This window comes from Nomascus leucogenys, chromosome 25 (genome assembly GCF_006542625.1).
Source record: "Nomascus leucogenys isolate Asia chromosome 25, Asia_NLE_v1, whole genome shotgun sequence".
NCBI classification, from domain to species: domain Eukaryota; kingdom Metazoa; phylum Chordata; class Mammalia; order Primates; family Hylobatidae; genus Nomascus; species Nomascus leucogenys.
The window spans coordinates 28,917,287-28,940,820 of NC_044405.1; the positions used below are offsets into that span (position 1 = coordinate 28,917,287).

General features: G+C 45.6%; 1 protein-coding gene across 3 annotated transcripts in view; it reads left to right on the top strand.

Moving 5' to 3' along the window:
- Positions 1–23,534, top strand: part of TRAPPC10 (trafficking protein particle complex 10) — a 92,347-nt gene that overhangs the window by 45,840 nt on the left and 22,973 nt on the right. For all 3 annotated transcript variants that reach the window (XM_030806365.1, XM_030806366.1, XM_030806367.1), the window contains 9 exons: positions 2,598–2,709; positions 6,932–7,179; positions 12,750–12,896; positions 13,789–13,903; positions 15,301–15,377; positions 16,440–16,531; positions 18,281–18,421; positions 18,733–18,845; positions 22,710–23,224. In XM_030806365.1, the coding sequence (XP_030662225.1) occupies positions 2,598–2,709; positions 6,932–7,179; positions 12,750–12,896; positions 13,789–13,903; positions 15,301–15,377; positions 16,440–16,531; positions 18,281–18,421; positions 18,733–18,845; positions 22,710–23,224 (1,560 nt within the window). The remainder of the gene's footprint in view (positions 1–2,597; positions 2,710–6,931; positions 7,180–12,749; positions 12,897–13,788; positions 13,904–15,300; positions 15,378–16,439; positions 16,532–18,280; positions 18,422–18,732; positions 18,846–22,709; positions 23,225–23,534) is intronic.

The following is a 23,534-nucleotide window of genomic DNA, read 5'->3' on the forward strand; positions in this document are numbered from 1 at the left end:
TCCGCCCGTGAGAAGCTGTGTGCACCTCATGAAATCCTTGGTAAGATGTGCCGAGAAATACTTAGTGTCTTTTCTCTGTAAAAAATGATCATCTCACGGCTGTCATGGAACATATCAAATGAACCCAAGTAGAGGGACATTAGACAACGTAGCTGTCTTCAAGGGTGCCACGGCAGTGAAAGACAGACTGTGAAGCTGACAGACTGCAGGGGCTGAAGGAAGCAACAGCTCTGGCCTGGTTGGGGGTCGAGGGTGGGGTCTTAGAGCAGAAACAACTACATCAGTGGAAAAACCACTGAAATTCCAATGAGGGCTAGTTAGTTAATAGTATTATACTTAGGTTAATTTTCTGGTTGTGATAATTGTACCACGGTCATATAAGATGGCAATGTTCAGGAAGCTGAGTAAGGGCTATATGGAAACTAGATAATTTTTTTTTTGCAATATTTCTGTAAGTCTAAGATTAGTTCAGAATTTAAAATGAGTAAGGAAGGAAATTCTGACACACACTATAGCATGGATGGGCCTAGAGGACATGATGCCGAGTGAAATAAGGCACATAGGGACAGATGCTGTGTCTGCTTATGTGAGGTCCCTCGAGTGCTCAGGTTCAGAGACAGAAGGTGGAATGGGGGCTGCCAGGGGCTGGCAGAGGGAGAATGGGAATGAGTGTTTAGTAGGACAGAGGTTCCGTTTGGGAAGATGAGAGAGTTTGGGATATTGGTTACACAACAGTGTGAGTGCATTTAACACTACCGAGCTGTACTCTTCTCTCTCTCTCTTTTTTTTTATGATGGAATCTTGCTCTGTCACCAAGGGCTGGTGTGCAGTGGCGCGATCTCGGCTCACTGCAACCTCCACCTCCCAGGTTTAAGCGATTCTCCTGCCTCAGCCCCCTGAGTAGCTGGGATTACAGGTCTGCGCCACCACACCCTGCTAATTTTTGTATTTTTAGTAGAGTTGGGGTTTTGCCATATCGCCCAGGCTGGTCTCAAACTCCTGGCCTCAAGTGATCTGCCGGCCTTGGCCTCCCAAAGTGCTGGAATTATAAGCATGAGCCACTGCGCCCGGCCTGAAGTGTACTTTTAAAAATGGTTAAGATGGTCAGTTTTATATTACATACATTTTAATCACAATTTAAAAGAGAAAGATTAGTTTATTAGAGTGCTCAGTCTTGAAAATACTTCACAAAGAAAATGAAGTTCAACATAACTTAGCAGTTTCTCTTGCAAAACACAGCCCACCGCTGTTTTCAGGGGAAACAGGATACAAAGGAGAGCTCTCAGTTCTCGCCTAGTGAGTGGGACCTGGGTGGGCCCTTAGGGGTCTGGGAATATTGTCCACAAATACCTGGGGTGGAACTGGATTCCAAAGACCTGACCATGTCAGGGGAGGTTTATGTGCGTGCACATCCTCCTGGTCTTTACGTCTTAATGTGCAGTAATGGAGAGCAGAAAGCAATCACCTGTTGCCGTCTCTTTTCATTTTCTCATTCAACAAAGGTTACTGAGCACGGACAGGTGCCAGGCCCTCCTTGATGCTGGGACGCCATCAGTGTACGGTTTTTGTGAGCTTGTGTGACAGTGGAGGAGATACAGGAAAGGAAGCAACGCAGATGCTAGGGCAAGAGAGAGGCACGAGGCAGAGATGGTGTGGGGTGCTGCGCGGGTCAGGAAGAGGGAAGGCCTGGCTGGGCTGGGGACTTAGCCAGAGCTGAAGGAGTTTGGAGAGCAAGCCATGTGGCTGTGTAGAGGAAGAGAAGGTGTTCCAGGCCATGGAATGGGGCAGCGCACAAGCCCCAAGGCAGCTCCCTGCCATGCATGCGTGAGCAGCAGTGAGGAGGCCTTGGTGGTGGAGCTGATTGAGTCCAGAGGGCTGGTGCTGGGAAGGGGTGGGGGTGGGGGACATAGATTTTGCAGGGCCTGGGGATGTCTTGAAAGAATTTAGGAGCCTCTTGAATGTGATGAGCAGTCGCTGACTGAAATGGGGAAGACTGTGGGTGGAGCACTTTGTGGGAAAGGTTTGGGGTTCAGGTTTCCATGGGTAAGCCTGAGCTGTCTGTTAGGTGTCCACACAAGTGTGCTGTGCTTGCCATTGGAGCCAGAGTCAGGTCTGAGCTGGAGTCCTAAATGTGTGGTGGGTATGCTGTGTAGATAGGCTCCATCATGGAGAGAGAATAGTGACTGTAGACAGGGAAGTCCAAGGGCTGAGCCCTGCGGCCTCCAGCAGAGAGCCTCGGGGGAACGAGAGGAACCAGCTGTCTGACCAGAGGGAGCCACAGCGAGGGGTGAGGGGAGCAGGTGGCCGGGTCCTGGACAGCAGGAAACATCCCAAGGACAAGGGGGTGACCAGTTATATCCGGTGCTGCCAGTAGGTCAGGGAGGGTTCCGAAATTATCTTAGCTTTTTCTAGCTTCTTGTGCATGCGTGAATGTTGACATATGTGGTCACCACATTGGTTTTTACTTAGCGGAGCATAGCCGTTATTCATAGTGCCGCATGCCTTTCTCTGTTGTAATCTTTAATGGCTACATACTGTTTCTTTAATACGTTGATTTATGTTTTTGTTTTTTTAAAAAACGTATCTTGGGCGAATAGGAGGAGCTTGCCTTTGTTTTCGAGATGCTGCAGCAGTTTGAGGACGCCCTGGTGCAGTACGACGAACTGGACGCCCTCTTCTCTCAGTATGTGGTCAACTTCGGGGCCGGGGGTGAGTAGTGGCACTTCAGTAACGCACGCTTGTCTTAGTGTGGCTTTCTCCAACTTGATAGTCTTGAAGCAGCCGTTTATTTACCTCAGGAGTACGCATGTTTTGTTGTTGTCTTTATACACATTATATCGGATATATATTCCTAGAGGAAATGAAATGAGAATTAAGAATTAGTCATTTTCACTTTTAGAAGAATCTTAACAAAAGTAATAAAAAAAACAAACTGTTTTCCAGGTATAAGATGTCCTTTCCACAACTCACTGGCCTGCTGGTGATGCCTCGATTCTGTCCCTCGTTAGAGTCAGAGTGCACGTCCCTTTCCCTTCCATCCAGGGGTTGTCTTTGGAATGCTCGAGTGCTCGTTGCTGTGAGCTTATATAATACCCTTGGGTGTTCATCTTTCTTTTGCACTTTTAAATAATATCTTAAGCTCTTTTACAATTACAGAATTAGCACAGTGAAACCATACACAGAGAGAAACATTGGTTATTGTCCTCAGTATTTTTCGCTGATGCTTATTTTGATGAAAGTGATACCATGTTGTGTAGCTGTTTCTCTGTCGCTCCTTTTTCTTACTCACAGCCCATCGTGGGCATCTCTCCAGGTTAACAGGTGAGGTTTGCAGTTGTTTTTGTTGCAATTGGTATTCCTGGCTTGATTCTATTACCTGGTGTTGGACGTTGGGTTCTTTTCTGCTTCTTGCCACCACAAGCAGTGCTGTAGTGGGCATCTCTGCCAGGTGTTCTTTTTGAGAACCCTTGTCACCATGTGTGAAGGAAGGAGTAATTTCGAGGAGCCCCCGTGTCAGCAGGAGAACCTGGAGGGAGATGAAATGTGGGGACAGTCAGTTCTAGCTGTGAGCACTGTCCTCACTCTGGAACTCATCAGTGGCGCCAATGGATACTGGCTCGTAGTGCTTCTGAAGATTGGGTCTGGATATCTCACTCTCCTGAGATGCCAGTATAGACACAGAACCAAAGCAAAGTGTTTACTAAGTAAAAAAACAGAAGAGGTAAAACTCTATTTCCTATATTTTATGTGTCCTTTTTTTTGTTTTGTTTTGTTTTGTTTTGTTTTTTGAGATGGAGTCTTGCACTGTTGCCCAGGCTGGAGTGCAGTGGCGCAATCTCGGCTCACTGCAAGCTTTGCCTCCCGGGTTCATGCCATTCTCCTGCCTCGGCAGTGGGACTGGGACTGCAGGCTGGGACTACAGGCGTCTGTCACCACGCCTGGCTAATTTTTTGTATTTTTAGTAGAGACGGGGTTTCACCATGGTAGCCAGGATGGTCTCGATCTCCTGACCTCGTGATCTGCCTCAGCCTCCCAAAGTGCTGGGATCGCAGGTGTGAGCCACCATGCCCGGCTTTGTGTGTCCATATTATACATAATATATCTATTTATTATTTATTTTTGAGACAGTGTCTCACTCTGTCCCCCAGACTGGAGGGCAGTGGTGTGATCTTGGCCCACTGCAACCTCTGCCTCCCGGGTTCAAGCGATTTTTGTGCCTCAGCCTCCTGAGTAGCTGGGATTACAGATACATGCCACCATGCCTGGCTAATTTTTATATTTTTAGTAGAAACGGGGTTTCACCATGTTAGCCAGGCTGGTCTCAAACTCCTGGCCTCAAGTGATCCTCTTGCCTCGGCCTCCCAAAGTGCTGGGATTATAGTTGTGAGCCACCATGCCCAGCCTATACATACACACACACACACACACACACACACTTTTTTTTTTTTGAGACAGAGTCTCACTTTGTTGCCAGGCTGGAGTGCAGTGGTGTGATCTCGGCTCACTGCAACCTCCTTCTCCTGATTTCAAGCGATTCTCTTGCCTCAGCCTCCCAAGTAGCTGGGACTACAGGCGCGCACCACCACGCCCAGCTAATTTATTTATTTATTTTAATTTTAATTTTATTTTTTGAGACGGAGTCTTGCTCTGTAGCCCAGGCTGGAGTGCAGTGGTGCCATCTCGGCTCACTGCAACCTCCGCCTCCCGGGTTCATGCCATTCTCCTGCCTCAGCCTCCTGAGTAGCTGCGACTACAGGTGCCCGCCACCACACCTGGCTAATTTTTTTTTGTATTTTTGGTAGAGACGGGGTTTCACCGTGTTAGCCAGGATGGTCTCGATCTCCTGACCTCGTGATCTGCCCGCCTCGGCCTCCCAAAGTGCTGGGATTACAGGCGCCACTGCACCTGGCCAATTTTTTTATTTTTAGTAGAGACGGGGTTTCACCATGTTGGCCAGGATGGTCTCGATCTCTTGACCTCGTGATTCGCCCGCCTCGGCCTCCCAAAGTGCTGGGATTACAGGCGTGAGCCAACCGCACCTGGCCTGTATTTTTTAAATATCTTATTTTTTTTAAATAGATTTATTTAGCAAAAAATGTTTGAATTTAATAAAGAAACGGCAATAACTGGTACATACATTAGTTGAAAATATTAAAATATTTTCACTGAGCACCAAATAGAATAGTTCTCAGTCTTTTCATGGAGAACTCCTTTGAAAGAATACCTAGAACTTAATCTGTTTATTTAGGTTTTTAATCGAGAAATCTAAAACTGCCAATCACAGTTTCTAATTACCATGAGATGAGCAGGTTAACAACCTTGAGGTCATATCATATGAGCTTGTAAAAGCTGTGTTTAAGCTGTACATTCTAACTGAGGGCATTTGTTAGCCTCCAGCAGGCTGGTAATCACAGGTCCATGTGCCTGTGATGCCATATACACAACATTGAGTAAATAAGTGTCATTTATAAGGTAAAGATCATAAGGTCCCTGGCAGCAGAATAGGTGCTGGGCGGCTTCAGGGACCAGGCACCTGAATGGATGTCAGTGCATGTGAGCAGGGGCCTTCAAGGCTGAAATATCTTACATATTTCTTATATTTCACCTAATTTATTTGTTTTTTTCTCTCAGTTTTAAAATTTGGGGCAATTTAAAATCCAAAAGTAAGCCTGGACCAAATTTTGCCACTGAATAAGATGGTTTGTTTTTGTTCTTTCATTCAACAAATACTTACTGAGGGACCACCATGTGCCAGGCACTGTTCTAAATACAGGGAGGAATAAAGCAGAATCCCTTTTTTTATGGTGCTTACATGAAGGGGAAACAGGCACAGAAAAGTAAATCTATCACTTGCTGTCCATAGTAGTAAGTTTGGGCTGTAGAAAGGGGCTCCGGTGAGAGATGGGGCGGTATGTGCCAATGGAGCTTAGATAGGGCACTGGAGTGGCCTCCCTGTGGGGGCGGCACTGGCACAGAGGCCTGACTGAAACGTGGGAGTGCCCTGTGAGAATCCTGTGGGAGGGGAGCCTAGCCAAGGGAGCTGCTGGTACAGGGCTGGGCTGGCGGGTCTGCACCATGCTGCTGGGTGCTCCAATAGGCCTGAGGATGCTGGTGCAGGAGCCGGGCTGGCAGGTCCACACCACACCACGATGTGCTCCCCGGCTCTCAGGAGAAGCTCACGTCAGTGAAGGGAGCGTTTAACCATGCCAGGAATGAACTGGTTATGACATTTCTCTGTTGAAGTGAGAAAAATAGATTCAAAGATTTTTTTCAATAATGATTGAGGGACTTGTTATTATACATTGTTATGCTTACTTTAAGATCATATTTGAGTCTTAGGGATGTAAGTAAACCTCTGGGAGCCTTGCTGAAATTTTCGACAAGCAGTAATTCTTTTTCCTTCTATGTGCTGCTACCAAGTCCTCCCTGTCCCTTCCTCTAGGAGCTTGACTCAGGGACGTGACGTGGTTGAGTTAGGGAAATAAGGAAGGAATATGTAATCTAAGGAAGACCAAAAACACCAGGATGGTCAGAGCAGGCTGCACTCCAGCCCACAGGTAAAGATAAGGAAGCCCAGCCCCGCTGCAGCCTAAGACTAGAGCCCTCCCTCGGCCTGAGACAGAGCCTGAGCTCCCCTAACCATGTAGCCTGTCTGTCTCTGGGTGACTTCCCAAACTGTTCAGCTCCCGCCCATGACTTTCTGGGCATGGTAGGGTGGCGTGCCTTGTTGCCTGAGTCATGTTACTCACAGCTTGGCTGTCAGTGCTGGGAGCCGAATGGGTGCTCATCACTAGACCACAGGGGGTGGGCAGTGTTCATAGAAAAACTGGTTATGAAGCTGCCTGTTTGCCCACCATCCTCAGCCTGAGCAGGAAGCTCCGGAAGGTGAAGTACCCACAGTCAGCACCTTTCATGATGTGTGTTTGTTTAGATGGTGCCAACTGGCTGACTTTTTTCTGCCAGCCAGTGAAGAGCTGGAACGGATTGATCCTCCGAAAGCCCATAGATATGGAGAAGCGGGAATCGATCCAGAGGCGAGAAGCCACCCTGTTAGATCTGCGCAGTTACCTGTTCTCTCGCCAGTGCACCTTGCTGCTCTTCCTGCAGAGGCCGTGGGAGGTGGCCCAGCGCGCCCTAGAGCTGCTGCACAACTGTGTGCAGGAACTGAAGCTCTTAGAAGTGAGTCGGCTGTTTTCCCAATTTACCCATTTCTTGATTGTTCCAGCAGAAATCTCTCAACCTTGAGATCCCAGGCATTGAACTGTTTGTGCTTAAGAAAGGGTTTTCTTTTCTGAATGTCTTTAATTTTCAGTATATTATTTGCTTAGTTACTTTTTACGTTGATTAATTGCTCAAAAATAGAACTCTGTTCTCAACATGCTGAAGTTTGTGCCAGTCCAGAGCAAGCCTCTTAGATGAGCTTCTCAGTGAAGCTCACTGGCTGACTGCAGCCTGCACTGCTGCATGAGCTGTCTCCACGGGAAGAGTCACTCACCTGAGGGACACGCAGAGCTAGATTTTGCATGTAGACATTTATTTTATTTCAGACATTTATGTCATGTAGATATTTATTTTATTTGTCTTTTCAGATAAATAGTTTTGCATATGGCCATGCAGGTAGCAATGTGAGTGACACACAACAGGCTGTGCCCCATTGATTAGTAGTACGGAGCTTCATGGAAGATATGACATAAATAAGTGTGTGTGTGTATGAATGTAGTTAGTAAAACATTTGCCTTTAGAGATAAATTCACCCAAGCACTGAACTCTTACTGTCCATCGAACCGTGGACATTCTAGTGAGATGAAAGGACTGTAGAGACCGTATCTAGTCTGTGGTGATTCTTGTTTCAGGGTCCTCTTTACCCAGAGCAATTCACACACACACAAAATGATACTTACGACTTGAGGATTTGTGTACACCCCTGCCACCCCTCCCCTGGTTCAGATCTCCTGAGTGAGTGGTCTCTGATGCTGTTCTGTAAACAAGAAAACGGAGTCTGGAAGTGATTAGGTCTGAAGAGTATAAGCCAGTGATGGGGATGGTGTTTCATAATATAGGAACTTATTTTTGTGTGCTTGGTTTGAAATAATTTTAAGAGATTTAAACTTTAATTAATGAAGAGAAATATATTTTAGTTAATTTCAAAAGGAGAAGTTCTTATTTCAGAGCTAAGCCCATTAGTACCTAGCCCAAGCCACAAACTCAGAAACTTAAGAATTTTTATCAAATGATTTTTCTTCACCTAATGAAGCAAATGAGGAAAATTTTCCACCTCGAAATGACCGTCTGGGCTGCCTGTAATCACCTGGATGTAGAGACTCTGCCTGGGTTGCTCAGCCCTGACTGCAGGCTGGGGATGGGGCTGTGAGGGAACCATTCAGTCCTAGAGCCGGGCTCTCTGTTCACGTGTGCCTAGAGATTTCACCTGATGTTGAGATTTTTGTCTTACTAGCCGATGGGGGAAAAAAATGGAAGTATTCAAGTCCAAATGATTCAGACATGACGTCTTCTGAGTGAGACGTCCCCAGGAGGGCTGATTGGAGAGGGCTGCTAGTTCTGTTATTACCTTGCGGCTGGAAGGAGAAATGTGTAAGTAATAGAGGGTGTGGGCTCTGGAGTTCCTTGGAGCGTCAGGGTTCACAGGAGCCACACAGGGTCTGTCTGTTGGCTCCTCTAGGTGCTCGTCCGCAGGGCCGGGAAGTCACTGAGGTATTTTCAAGGCTTTGTATCATGTGAGGAGCCTCTTATCTGTGGTGTATTTTCCGAGCCCTTTGCTTTGCTGAATGAAGTTGTTGTCCCCTTGGCCTTTCCTTGAATGGAAGCTGCCCCATTGCTTTTAGTCATAGCTATTGTACCTCTTTGCACTGTTGAGTTCTGCGTCTCCAGTGAGAGGAGGTGGCCAAAGGTGAATGCTGGATTTGAGGCAAGGACGTGCCACCCACTGATGACTTTCTCACAGTCTCTCAGTCTGTTTCCTTCTAAGAACCCACTTCCTGTTTCCTCATCTCCTTCTGATGCACACAGCTGGCTGCGCCTCCTTACATGCGCTGTGCCTGTCGGCTTCCCAGGCTGGAGAGGACAGCCTCCCTTGTCGCTTGTGTTGAAGCCCACACAATCTTCTTTGCATACTTTGCTCCCATGTTTGATCAACACTGAGATTCACACTGTTTACTTAGAGGGCTTTGCCAGTAACTTCACGTCAGAAGTGTTTCACTTTCTCTCCCTTTTTCTAAATTTTTAAATTTTTTGGTAGAGATGAGTGTCTCACTTTGTTGCCCAGGCTGGTCTGGAACTTCTGGGCTCAAGTGATCTTCCCTGCTCCCCTCCCAAAGTGCTGGGATTACAGGTCTGAGCTGCCCCTGGCTGTGTTTTTCTCTCTTGTGCAGTAATTTTTACTCCAGTCTAGTCGTTAGGATTTTTTGGTAAGAGTCAGGTTTTAGGGCTACAGTTGAGCAGAGGCCAGGGGGTAGGTGCACCACTGTGAGTTGCAGATCCCACTGTCCCACTTTCGAGTGGGTGGCTTATAAAACATGTCCTGCTAACATCCTGGTTGCTTTACCAGTTGATTTGAAGTACCTCATTTATTTAAAGAGAATAGGAGGCAACGAAGCAGCCAGCTGTGATGGAAACTAGCCCTGCTCCGTAGTAGGGCTTGATCCACACTCCAGGGGCGACGGGGGCTGAGGAGGGGAGCAAGATGGCCGGATAGAGGCCTCTGCCCTGTGGGTGCCGCTTACTAGCCTTGCCCACTCCCTTGATGGAAAATGTGTTAAGAATGGAGATTGTGCCTACCTTGCACAGCTGGCTGCTGGGGTGAGCGGTAACACCCGTGAAGTGAGGCCAGTTCTGCATGAGTTCAGGATCCTCCTTCACAGAGTATTTCCTTTTTTTTCTGTAACAATTTCTAATTTTCCCTCCATTTACAAAAGTTGAATGTTTTCTCTGTGTAAATTTGGAAAATACAGACAAATATACGAAGAAAATGTCGTTGCTTTTGCTAGCAGGAAGAGGTTCCCTTTTTTTGTCCATGGCCTTCTTATGTATAGATGAACTGCAGTTATTTCCTTGTTCCTATTTGGACATTTGAATTCTTCAAAATTCTTTGCAATTGCAGCAGTTTGCATCCTTATACATACATCTTTGTATGTGAATTCATACAAGTAGAATTGGAAGGTTGAAGACACACGTTTTTAAAGCTATATGTTGTCAGTTTGTCCTCCAGAAAGGTCTTCCCATTTTCAGTCATGCTAGTGATGCCTGTTTTCCTGCACCTTTGGTAAGAAAAAAGTATGATACATATATATTTTGTTGCCAAATTAGAAGAACGGGGAAGATACTTTCTTGAAGGCGGTAATGTGTTTGTTACAATGATTGCCCAAGTGATTTTTGTGGGGGTTTGGAATGTGTTTCATTCAGCGTTTGACCTTTTATCAGCTTAGATGCTGGTTACGTAACAGACCGTGTGGGCCTAGCAGGGTCAGGACTCCTCCAGACCCCAGGAGAGTCACCCAGCCTAGCCTGTGGCACGGAGGAACCGTGCATGGGACGCCATCGGAGTTAGCTGGCCAGTTTGTGAACAGAGGCTGTGTGTGGCCAACCTGCAGGTTGAACCAGAGGAAGAAGAAAGTTTACAGTCAAAGCTGGCCAGCTGGGATCGGTATTCTGAGGTGCAGGCCTGGCAGAGGACAAAGGCAGAGATGTAGTGTGGGAATGTACGTTGTGTTTACTGAGGGCTTACAGTGTACCTGACACCCTGCTGGGTGGGTGCTCTCATGGGAAGGTGAGGATCTTGTGTGCCTGTGAGCCATGAGGACCTGAGCTGGAGGAGGAGGGGTGGTTGTGAGAGCTGTTGCTGAAGAAGAACTGATGGCTCACTGGACAAAAGGAAAGAGAGGACTGTCAAGAATCATTCAATAAACGTTTCCTTGCCTGCCAGGCACTGTGGGAGACAGGGATAGGGGGTGCACATAAATGAAGAGGAAAGGGCCACACCTACCGGCATGAGGCTGCCACGGGTCATCAGCATAGTGTCCAAGTAGTGACGAAGTGTTGTCTGCGCACAGGGGACTGTAAGGGAGGGAAAGGCAGCTTTGCCGGATGCCTCAGGTCAGCTTGGTAAACATTTGCAGGTGCCTGATAGGTGCTAGAGAAGCTTTCTAGAGGAGGCCGTGTGTGAACTCCATTAAAAAGATTCATTCAGGCCGGGCACAGTGGCTCACACCTGTAATCCTGGCACTTTGCCTGTTTACAGAAGCTTTTGCGCAGTGGGTACTGATGGTGGTAGCGTCTTGGGAGATGAAAAGTATCCCAGATCTCCTGGCACCTGGGAACCAGGTGGGCCTGCAAGGTGAGGTCAGCCCACTCCAGGCCTGCTGTGGTTTGACTGATGAGGACGCTCATCAATCGGAGGGACACGCTTTGTCCAGGATCTCAGAGCTGCGTCCTGCTGCCCTGCTTTTCCGTGCCTTCCCTCAGTGTGGTATGTTTGGGTGAGAGAGTGGTGCAGCTTTATGAAAGTGGCTTCCGATTATGCAGTTTTTGTCCTACACTGATTTTTTTTCCCAAAAGATTTAAGTAGCGTATCTTATTTTTCAAAAGTTGGGCTTTTTAGCTTTTATGGGAACATTTGATGGCACTCTTTGGTTCTTCCTTGTTGGTTCCAGGTCCTTTATTTGTGCTCAGGGTGCCTTGCAAGAGCTCTTATGGGAGTCAGTTTCCCCGGCATTGGCAGCTCATCACCTGTTGACTGGGGATTTGAAGAGCACAGGTGAACACATTTCACCAAAACTAAAACACATCATGAAGTTAGTGCCACCAGAGAAAAAGTCAGCATTGCCACTTAAAAGTGTAAGATGCCACTTGATGAAGAGAAACATTCCTATTTCAGAAGTGCTAAAATGTGGGGAAAAACTGCGTCTTATACAGCAGGCGCTTTTGCTTTTCTGATAGTGTTTCTTTTTTCGTTTTTTAAGTGGAAAGGCTCAAGTACATACAGAAGCAGAGAGGATAACATAATGCCCATGTAGGACCCATGAACAGAGCAGGCGCAGCGCCCGGCCAGCCTCTACTTCATCTGCATCCTCGTTCACTTGCCCTGGGACGTTTTTTAAATACAGACGTTGGGTTTCACCTGTAAATACTGCAGTGTATAGGGAGCAATAGGGAGCTCTTTTTCCAAACATAAATATACTGTCTTTATCACGCCTGAAGAGTGAACTGTAATTCCTTGTGTGATATTTCTACTCAGTATTCAGTTTCTGCTGTTGAACGTGATCTTTCTTACATGTGACCAAGCAGTCATTTGAGGTCTTAGTTTTCCCTCCCCTCTTGACACTGATCTGTGGCCAATCCTCACTCTTGGAGTAAATGATCATATTTGGTCTTTTTCTAGGTTTTTCCTTTTTTAAAAAAAAAATTCTTTTTCTATATATATTTTTCAGATCTAGACCTGCAGAGGCTTTTTCTTAATTAGGTTTTCAAAAATACAATAATTGAAAGTTATACATAAAACCTGATAACACATTTGAATATAGGTCACACTGCTTTTCTCTTCCCATGTGAATGTAGGTGATTAGTGTTCTCTGCCCCTTTCTCTCTCCTGTAGCTCTGCATATCACAGAACTGTTAGATGAGGTGGCTGCTTGAAGGATGGAGGGTTTTGCACGTTCCAGCTAGAGCGTGTGGGTTTGTTCAAGCTAGAGCTCTCCCAGAGCTCCCCTCACACCTTCGCATTTGCACCCCCACAGGTCTCCGTCCCACCTGGTGCTCTGGACTGCTGGGTGTTTCTGAGCTGTCTGGAGGTGTTGCAGAGGATAGAAGGCTGCTGTGACCGGGCACAGATCGACTCGAACATTGCCCACACTGTGGGACTGTGGAGCTATGCCACAGAAAAGGTGCCTACCTGCCCAAGTGTGGAATGCTCGCATTGTCTCTGCGGCCATGCCTGGGTGGCGGAGGAAGTCTGCCGTTTGGAGGAAAGGTGTTGCTCATTTAGATCACGATGCATCCACTTTAGTGGCCATAGAAGGTGTCTGGGTGCAGCCAAAGAAGTCATAGTTCCCCACCACATGTCGATGTAGTCAGCAGACAGCAAGCACTTGCTGTGCTCCTGTGAAATTGACTCCGTACCCTGAGTCGGGGGACACGAGGGTGGTGCTGAAAGGTCACGTCAACAGGCAGAGCTGTGCTGGTGTGTGCAGCAGGTAGGCTGCCAGGGCTGGGCTTATGCAGGTGCAGGCGGAGCCTGGGGAACTCAGGGAGGTGAAGGACAGAAGCGGAGGATTCCCACCCTCCAGGCCTCACTGGGAGCTGTTGTGTAGGATGTATTTTTGTATCCAGATTTGAGTCATTGGGTAGGAAAGCTAAATTTCTTCTAGAATTTAGCTGGATTTGAATTTTTATATTTAAATTATTATTATTATTTTTTTTTTTGAGACAGAATCTCTCTCTTTTGCCCAGGCTGGAGTGCAGTGGCGCTATCTTGGCTCACTGTAAGCTCCGCCTCCTGGGTTCACGCCATTTTCCTGCCTCAGCCTCCCGAGTAGCTGGGACTACAGGCGCCCGCCACCGCGCCCGGCTAATTTTTTGTATTTTTTTAGTAGAGACGGGGTTTCACCGTGTTAGCCAGGATGGTCTCGATCTCCTGACCTCGTGATCCGCCCGCCTCAGCCTCCCAAAGTGCTGGGATTATGGGCGTGAGCCACCGTGCCCAGCCGTATTTAAATTCTTGAATTCCCTGATGACTCTTATGGCAAATTAATTGAAATTGTGGATTTATCTTAACAGTTAAAGTCCTTGGGCTATCTATGTGGACTTGTGTCAGAGAAAGGACCTAACTCAGAAGATCTCAACAGGACAGTTGACCTTTTGGCAGGTTTGGGAGCTGAACGACCAGAAACAGGTACTTTTTTGTGTGTACCTATGTGAGTGGTGAGGTGGACAATAATGAAAATGTCCTTTGCAAGTTGGCACATGTAACCCAAGTTCTAAGAGTAATCATATTACTCACCATTTGGAAAATTATGCCCATTATTAGCTGACTGGATGAAAGCACGTGATAGTTTACCTTTTAACAGCATAATGCAGTATTAGAAATAGTTGGAGAAATTGGAAGGAGTTTCAGAAATGTAGCTGAGTTTCCCCTGGGCTTGAGGGGCTTTAAGCTCGTGTTCACATGCGCCACCCTCTCTCTCAATTACAGATGATCTGTCTTTCTAACAATACGACCTGATGTTTTTTTGGTTTTTTTTTAAGAGACAGGATCTCACTGTGTTGCCCAGACTAGAGTGTAGTTGCACAATCTTGGCTCATTGCAGCCTTGACCTCCTGGGCTCAAGGGGTCCTCTTGCCTCAGCCTCCCAAGTAGCTGGGACTACAGGTGTGTGCTACCACACTTGGCTGATTTTTTAATTTTTTGTAGAGATGGAGTCTCGCTGTATTGCCCAGGCTGGTCTCAACTCCTGGCCTAAAGTGATCCTCCTGCCCTGGCCTCCCAGCAAATTTTTTTAAATAAATTGGCCGGGCACAGTGGCTCCCACCTGTAATCCCAGCACTTTGGGAGGCTGAGGTGGGCGGATCACCTGAGGTCGGGAATTCGAGACCAGCCTGACCAACATGGAGAAACCCTGTCTCTACTAAAAATACAAAATTAGCCAGGCATGGTGGTGCATGCCTGTAATCCCAGCTACTCGGGAGGCTGAGGCAGGAGAATCGCTTGAACCTGGGAGGTGGAGGTTGTGGTGAGCAAAGATTGCTCCATTGCACTCCAGCCTGGGCAACAAGAGCAAAACTCCGTTTAAAAAAAAAAAAATTCTCCTGGATAATAAGGCTCTTTGAAAGGAGGATTACTCATTGTTTTACGTAGGAATATATGATGAGTATTATTTAGCAAGACTGTTGCTAAAGAATATCTGATGAGCTGAAAGCATTCTTAGTAAATTGAATAAATGTTTAAGCGAAAAAATACATAGTATTTATATTTCACTGTTTCAACTTGAGAGCATTTCAGATCACTTTGGAAGTAATTTAATTCATTGGAGTATTTATAATATATATTTCTAAAAAAGTCTAGTTCTAAAGATCAGAGAAAAGCATGACACAAAGCGTTTTGACTATCTTATGAATATGTGAATTGAAAGAGAATGTACATGATCATGTAGTTTCTGTTGGCATTGGCCAGTTTGTAATTTCACAAGAGTCAGATGAGGTCATCTACCTGCAGTATGTGAAGGTGAATGTAAAGTCATGTGACTGGACATGATGAAGATGAAGAGGAACTCTCATTTCTTTCTGTTTAAGCCAACACAGCTCAGAGTCCTTATAAGAAACTGAAAGAAGCATTATCATCAGTGGAAGCTTTTGAAAAACACTACTTAGTAAGTATTAACAAGTGTTCAATGTCTGTTCCATGAATACCTGTCTCTAGAAGGCTTTGCTACATGGCCTGTTGAGTTGGGAAGGAGCTAGTATTCGGGGCCCCTTCTTGTTTTTTTTTAGTTTCTTTGGTACCTGGGGAGTTGTGGACAAAACATGGAATAGTTGTTCATCAAATGTGTATTAGTACCCATGGTACCATATTAGGCACGGAATCATCTTTGAATATTTACAGTTTTGTTCAAATTGGGTCTGCTCACGCAGAAATTATAAGAGAGGATAGTGAATACTTTTCTTTGTAAAAAGGAGTAATTTGGACTTGGGCAGAGCTATTGTTTTTGATTTTGAAAGACTTAAATTAGCAAAACTTTAAAAAACGGTGTAGGCAGAAGTGTGGTGGGTCAGCATCATCCCCGGGTCATGGGCAACTTGAGTGTTTGGTCTGCCCGTAATGGCTGTACCTCTTGTACACACAGGTATGAAAATACCCAGCATGTCACCACATGCAGAAAGTCCTTGGAAAAGTTAGATGTTTTGGATGAGTTTGTGGGTTTCTTTTATTATTATGCTTCATAATTTATACACAGGTTACCAATTTTGATTATATATTACAGAAAAATTCACAAAAATAGATGCAAAGGAAAAAATAATGTTACATTATTAACAGTGTCTTCTGCGGGCTGGGCATGGTGGCTCATGCCTGTAATTCAACACTTTGGGAGGCTGAGGCAGGTGGATCACTTGAGGTCAGGAGTTTGAGACCAGCCTAGCCAACATGGTGAAATCCCATTTCTGCTAAAGATACAGAAGATTAGCTGGACGTGGTGGCGCGTGTAGTCCCAGCTACTTGGGAGGCTGAGGCACAAGAATCACTTAAACCTATGAGGCGGAGGTTGCAGTGAGCTGAGATCTCGCCGCTGTGCTCCAGCCTGGGCGACGGAGCAAGACTCTGTCTCAAAACAAAAACCCAACAGTGTCTTTTGCGTGAGCTTTAGGTGAATAAATGTAGTATTTGTCCATCATTAAAAGTTTAAGTACATAATTGTGTTTTTACTTCCCCACAGGATTTGTCCCATGCCACCATTGAAATGTATACAAGCATTGGGAGGATTCGATCTGCTAAGTTTGTGGGAAAAGATCTGGCAGAGTTTTACATGTAATTGATTTTGTACTTTTCTTTGAATTGTAAACATACAAATAACACGAGAAGATTTGTTATATATGGAGTTGGTATAAAGTGTACATAAATTTGTAGATTGAAAAGTGTAGATTCTCTTACCCAGTCCTCATAATTTTGTTTTTCAGTTTCTTCTGAAAACCAGATGGAGAGCTTTTCTGCTTGTTACTCTTAATAACTGTTATTGGTCTTTGAGGTTCTTTTATTTAATTAAATATATACATTTTTGTAACTAAGTTTAATTAAAGAATTATAAGACAGTATAATGGTGAGTAAATTGGCATATAGATTCTTACATATTGTTATATGGCATTTCTTTAGTTTTATCAAGTATTAAGAGGACTGAAAAACCTCAAGGCCATTGATGTAAAGCTACTGCATGTGTCAGGTTTGTGAAAGAGGGATGATCTAGGGATGACTGGAAGAAGGTGTGTACAAATACTGCAGGATTTCCATTCCAGCTCCAGCTTTGAAGTTTGATTCCAGAAAAACTCAAAATTTAGCGTATTTCTAGTGTGTTTCATAAAATCAGACTATCAAAGAGAAGAAACCCCAGTGGGTCATGTGGTTACCATTTCAAAGTACTCAAAGGAGACACAAGCTATAAGGAAAAAGATGCTTGTTTTCATTTTCTAAAAAAAAAAAAGTATGATTGAAATGAGATCTTGAAATCTGTACTCAAGTAATTTCATTAGGTGAAGCAAGAAATGAGAATTGATTTGAACTGATGTGAATTGGCTGGAAAGGGATTCTTAAATCAGCTGAGTGAACTTTCTGGTTTTCCAGATGTGGTTGGAGCAGCTTAGCCAATTACCCACTAATTAACGGCAGAGTCACAGCTAGAATATAGCTGTCTTGAATTTCCATGTAGTGTATCTAAAGAGGAAGGTGCTCCTTAATGAAGCAAAGAGGCTTCTTGGGAAAGGGGAGGGGATCCTTGTTGCTCCTGAGGCTTTGACAAGCCCTTATTAATTTGCATTTTAAAGGCAGGCAAGGCCACACACACCAGTAGTCCCAGCTACAGTGGAGGAGGCTGAGGCGGGAGGATCACTTGAGCTGAGGAGTTTGGGACTGCAGTGAGCTATGATCACGCCACTGTATTCCAGCCTGAGTGACAGAGCAAGACCCTATCTTTAAAAAAAAATTGTGCTTTAAACTTTGCTTTGGGGGCCAAGTGTTGCTATTTTAATTCTCCGGCGTTCTCTGGAAGCCGGAGCCTGTGGAGCGCTCTTTGCCTGAGTTTCCAAGTGGCTCTGTGCGCCCTTCCGCTTGCGCCTTGTAGACTGCTTCTGTGTGTCTGTGCCTTTAGTAGGTAGTGTAGACCCATACTTGGACTTCCTGGCTTCATTGCTGACTAGCAGTGTACTTGTGGACAAGCCCTTCCTTCACCTTCTCTTAGCCTTGGCCCTCTTGCCTGTCAGCTTGCGATCATGATCCTGAGATTCAGCTATGAAAGTTCCTCGACGTGTGTATGAAGCCAGACCAACAATGTGTTGTGCTCTTATCACCACACGCCGATTTCTCAGATCTTTGCCTGGGAGTCTAATTATGTCGTCCTGAGTAGGTGCTCTTTCTCACGGAGCGGGGTGGGTGGAAAAGGGCTGTCTAGAGATGTTGAGTCTGTCCTGGCATGGGGTCTGGAGGATGGAGGCCAAAGCGGGAGAGATGGGGTCTGTGTGTTGATTATCCCTAGCTGTAATGAAGGCTACTGTTTGTTGACTTTTCAAGGAGGAAAAAGGCTCCACAAAAGGCAGAAATCTATCTTCAAGGAGCATTGAAAAATTATCTGGCTGAGGGCTGGGCACTCCCCATCACACACACAAGGAAGCAGCTGGCCGAATGTCAAAAGCACCTTGGACAAATTGAAAAGTATCCTTTAATGTTTTCATGAAGCAGGAAAATTATTTTCTATTTATACAGCAACATTGCCCACAATCAATGTTTCATTCACACCTATTATTCAGGAGAGAAAAGTCCTAACTTATACATATGTATTGTATAGAAAATGAATGAAATGTCTAGTCGATTTTTTATAATCTAATTTTGAGTCCTAGTAACTTAAAAAAAAAAAAGCCCTTCGGCTTTTGAAGCCTCTGTGAAGGCTGTAGGAGACTTTGCATCCACTTTGCCCTGCACTCCTCAGTATGAGCCTCTCCACGCTCCTTACCTCTCCGCTCCAGCTACCTGCAGACCAGCAGCCTTTTAGCCAGTGACCACCACCTCACTGAAGAGGAGCGCAAGCACTTCTGCCAGGAGATACTTGACTTTGCCAGCCAGCCGTCAGACAGCCCAGGTAAGACCAGTTCTTACAACTTTACTAGGAATATTTTCAAATATTACAGAAGTAAAAAGAATACAAGATACACCAACCACTTACAGTAAAGAACTGCTAACATTTTGCTGTGTAGCTAACATGTATCTGTCTTTCACTTGACTTTTTTTATTTTTGCTTAAAGTCAAACTCTAGACCACATTGGATCTTGTAAAAATAAGGACAGTCTCTTAACCACACCCAAAGAATTAATAAGGTTCTAATATCATCTACTAAGAAGGCCATATTCACATTTCCCTAATTGTCTTAAAATATTTTCTAAATCATTTTTAATAGAGTCCAACAGGATATCACATATTAGATCTGGTTGTTAGATCTCAGTTCTCTTTTAATTTAAAAAAAGTTCTTCCCATCTCTTTTTCTTCTTCTTCTTTTTTTTTTTGAGACAGAGTCTTGCTCTGTCCTCCAGGCTGGAGTGCAATGGTGCAATCTCAGCTCACCACAACCTCCATCTCCCGGGTTCAAGCAATTCTCCTGCCTCAGCCTCCCAAGTAGCTGGGGTTACGGGCGCCCGCCACCATGCCCTGCTAATTTTTTGTATTTTTAGTAGAGACAGTGTTTCGCTCTGTTGGCCAGGCTGGTCTCAAACTCCTGACCTCAGATGATCCACCCACCTCGGCCTCCCAAAGGGCTGGGATTACGGGTGTGAGCCACCGCGCCCGGCCTTTTTCTTCATTTTTTAAGACAGTGCTTTTTTTTTTTCTTTTTTCTTTTTTTTTAAAAATATGACAGCATTATTGTGATATTCTGGAGCCAAGAGATCCTCTTACTTTGGCTTCCCGAGCGGCAGGGACCACAGGTGTGGGCCACCATACCCAGCTATTTTTTTTCTTCTCTGTCACCTAGGTTGGAGTGCAGTGGCATGATTGTAGCCCACTGCAACCTCTGCCTTTTGGGCTCAATTGCTCCTCCCACCTCCACCTCCCATGTAGCTTGGACTACAGGAGCACAACACCATGCCTGGCTAATTTTTGTATTTTTAGTAGAGACAGGGTTTTGCCATATTGCCCAGGCTGGTCTTCAACTCCTGAGCTCAAGAAATCTACCCACCTCAGTCTCCCAAAGTGCTGGAATTACAGGTGTGAGCCACCGTGCCTGGCCACCACAGTCAATTTTAAAACTTATTTATCACCCTAAAAAGAAATGCCATACTTAACCCCGCCACCCCCTTCCTGCAGCCACGAATCTACTCTCTGTCTCTCTAGATTCCTATTCTGGATGTTTCATACAAATACAGGTTGAGTGTCCCTAATCTGGAATTCTGAAATGTTTTAAAATTCAAAACTTTTTGAGGACCAATATGACTCTCAAAGGAAATGCTTATTGGAACATTTTGGATTTTTAGATGAGGGATGTTCAGCAGCATGTCATGCAAATATTCCCAAATCCAAAACGATCAGAAATCTAGAACGCTTCTGGTTCCAATCATTTTGGATAAGGGATACTCAACCTGTAGAATCTGTCAGCCTAAATAATACACATAGGGAGCCTCTCTACAAAATGATATTTATTTGGAAATAGGGCATTGACACGGGCCATAGTAAACTATGTGCATATTTAGGAAAGGGGTTTTAAAGGGAAAATGAGGATTACATCACTGGTCTGGGGTGGTGATTCTCGGCTACAAGGATCAACAGGGTGGCGCCAGTCAGGGTTGGACAGCAGTTGCTGAGCAGGTATCTTGGTGGAAGAGTGTTCTGTATAAGGCTGCAGTGGCCTTTCCACACGGCTGTGGCGTTTGGAGTCTTTTGTAACGTTTTTTGTTATCAGGCATGCTTGCATGAGAGCCCTCCCTTCATGGCCTTCTCTGGCTCTGTTAGTCACGGTTTTGTTGTTGTTGTTGTTGTTTAGCACAAGTGACTCCCTTTTGATTCTGACAACTTTCACACATGGTCCAGTGTGTGGTGTTTTGTGGCTGGGTTCTTGACTGACCATAATGTCTTCGAGGCTCATCTCCGTTGTGGCCTGTGTCAGTGCTTCATGTCCTTTCATTGCTGAATCCTCCAAGCCAGTTGTCCTACAGGCTGGCCTGCCTTCTGGAATTTATCTCAGTGTTTCCTCATGGGAGCATCTAAATGGAAGTTAGAGTCAAATTAATTGTTTTGGCAAATATACTTGTAGATCATGCTGTGTGGTAAGATCAGATTTATTGTGAAGCTGAGCTCCTCACCTTAGTTTATCAAGTGTACTTATTTAAGGTAGTTACTGTGTTACTCTACTCAGGCTAATATAAACAAGGATTTATTTTCTCATAGCTCTGGAGGCTGGAAGTCTGCTATCAGGGTGCCCCAGGGCCAGTTTCTGGTGAGGGCTCCCTTCCCTGCTTGGAGACAGCTGCCTCCTCGCCTTGTCCTCACATGGTGGGAAAGAACAGAGAGCAAGCTGTCTGCTGACTCTTCTTAAAGGACAGTAATCTCATCATGTGTGCCCCACCCTCACAATCTCCTCTAACCCCAGGCACCTCCCAAAGCCTGGTTCCAAATACCATCAGGTTGGGGGTTAGCGCTTCACCACATGCAAGTCGGGGAACACAGTTCAGTCATAGCCATGACTAACTACTTGAAAACCAGTTTTCCTAGAAGTTTCAGGGTCAGGTTGATGTGGTTATTGACTGCTGGGGTGTATTCACTTATAGGCATCTGGGGCCCGGCGTGGTGGCTCACACCTGTAATCCCAGCACTTTGGGAGGCCGAGACAGGCAGATCACTTGAGGTCAGGAGTTTGAGACCAGCCTGGGCAACATGGCAAAACCCTGTCTCTACAAAAAAATTAGCCAGGTGTGGTGGCGGGCACCTGTAGTCCCAGCTACCGGGGAGGCTGAGGTGGGAGGATCGCTTGAGCCCAAGAGGACTGGGCTGTAGTGAGCCAAGATGGTGCCACTATACTTGGGCGACAGGGCGAGACCGTGTCTCAAAGAAAGGGGGGAAACAAAAGATCCCTCTGGATGGGTTTCTCAGGAGCATCATGACATGAGTTTGGCTTTGTAGAGTCTTTAATGTGCCCAAACTGATTGTTGGTAGAGCCATGGCCACACCTGCTGCTTTGTATTTGAGACTATTTGAGTTGTGATTTTCCTGCCAACAGTCCTTGGTATCTCTATATGAATAAAATATGCCACAATTGTTTACTGCTTTCTCATGATCTATGGCATCAGTCTTGGCAAGTCCTTTAGTTGATGAATATTTAATAAATACTTAACTGGTCAGTTCTGCAGCCTTGTGTATTTTCTAGGCAAAACCAAGGCACTTCCAGTTGGGTCAGAGAGAGAAGGGCCCAGAGAGAGCATTAGGCTCTCACTCCAGCGGCACCTGTGGACCTGGCTGGTTGCTGCCGTCCTGGGCCTGGGGGCACAGAGGGGTCCTACTTAATCGGCTGACCTTGTAGACTGGCAGACACCTGGGGTTTGTTTCCACATCACAGCAGGGCACTTGGGCATCTTCACTGAGCATGTTTTTAAGTAGGTGAGAAAATATTGGAATCCCTTGGAAGTAGCTCTAGAAATTGGACTATTTACAAATTTTAGTTTGAAACTGAGAAGTAGTTGACCTGTATTTCTCTTAGGTTTGTCAAAGCAGACTTGAGAAGGTTAATTTCTGTACATTTTATGATTTCTAGGCATTACGTAGGTATTTGCTAATATTTTGCTTTTGATACAATAGCTTTTGGGGGGTGTGAAGATGGCAAGAGGCTGGGCTCGGCCGTTGTGCACATCACTGCTTCTTGCTTCAGTCTGCTCTCGGTGATCTTGCTGTGTCCACGGCCTGCTGCTGCTTACTGCCAGGAAGTGTGACTTGGGGAGTCAGTTACGATAATGTCTATTTACAGGTCATAAGATAGTGCTACCCATGCATTCCTTTGCACAACTGCGAGATCTCCATTTTGATCCCTCCAATGCCGTGGTCCACGTGGGCGGCGTTTTGTGCGTTGAGATAACCATGTACAGCCAGATGCCTGTGCCTGTTCACGTGGAGCAGATTGTGGTCAATGTCCACTTCAGCATTGAGAAAAACAGCTACCGGAAGACCGCGGAGTGGCTTACCAAGCACAAGACGTCCAACGGGATCATTAACTTTCCACCTGAGACCACACCTTTCCCTGTATCCCAAAACAATTTGCCCGCGCTGGAGTTGTATGAAATGTTTGAGAGAAGCCCATCCGATAACTCCTTGAACACCACCGGGATTATCTGCAGAAACGTCCACATGCTCCTGAGAAGGCAGGAGAGCTGCTCCTCTCTAGAGATGCCCTCAGGGGTGGCTCTGGAGGAGGGGGCCCACGTGCTGAGGTGCAGCCACGTGACCCTGGAACCAGGGGCCAACCAGATAACGTTCAGGACTCAGGTATGCGTTCAGGGTGGGAACTTGACTTTCAAGTTTGTAAAGAAGGGCCATGGAGCTTACAAGAACTGTCTGGAGTGTGGTGTGAATTGAGTAGAATCCTTTGTTCTAACCCTGTTTTTGTCTCTATCCTTATTCAAAAATACACTGATGTTTTCTTTTGTATTTATACAATTTTCTGACAGTTGATAAATTTTGAGTGAAGTTCTTAACGTAGATATTTGTTCTTAGATTAAGTTAGCTTTTTAACTCATTGGATTATTGGATTCAGTTAGCTTTTCCCCCTGCATATGAAAATATACACCCTCATTTG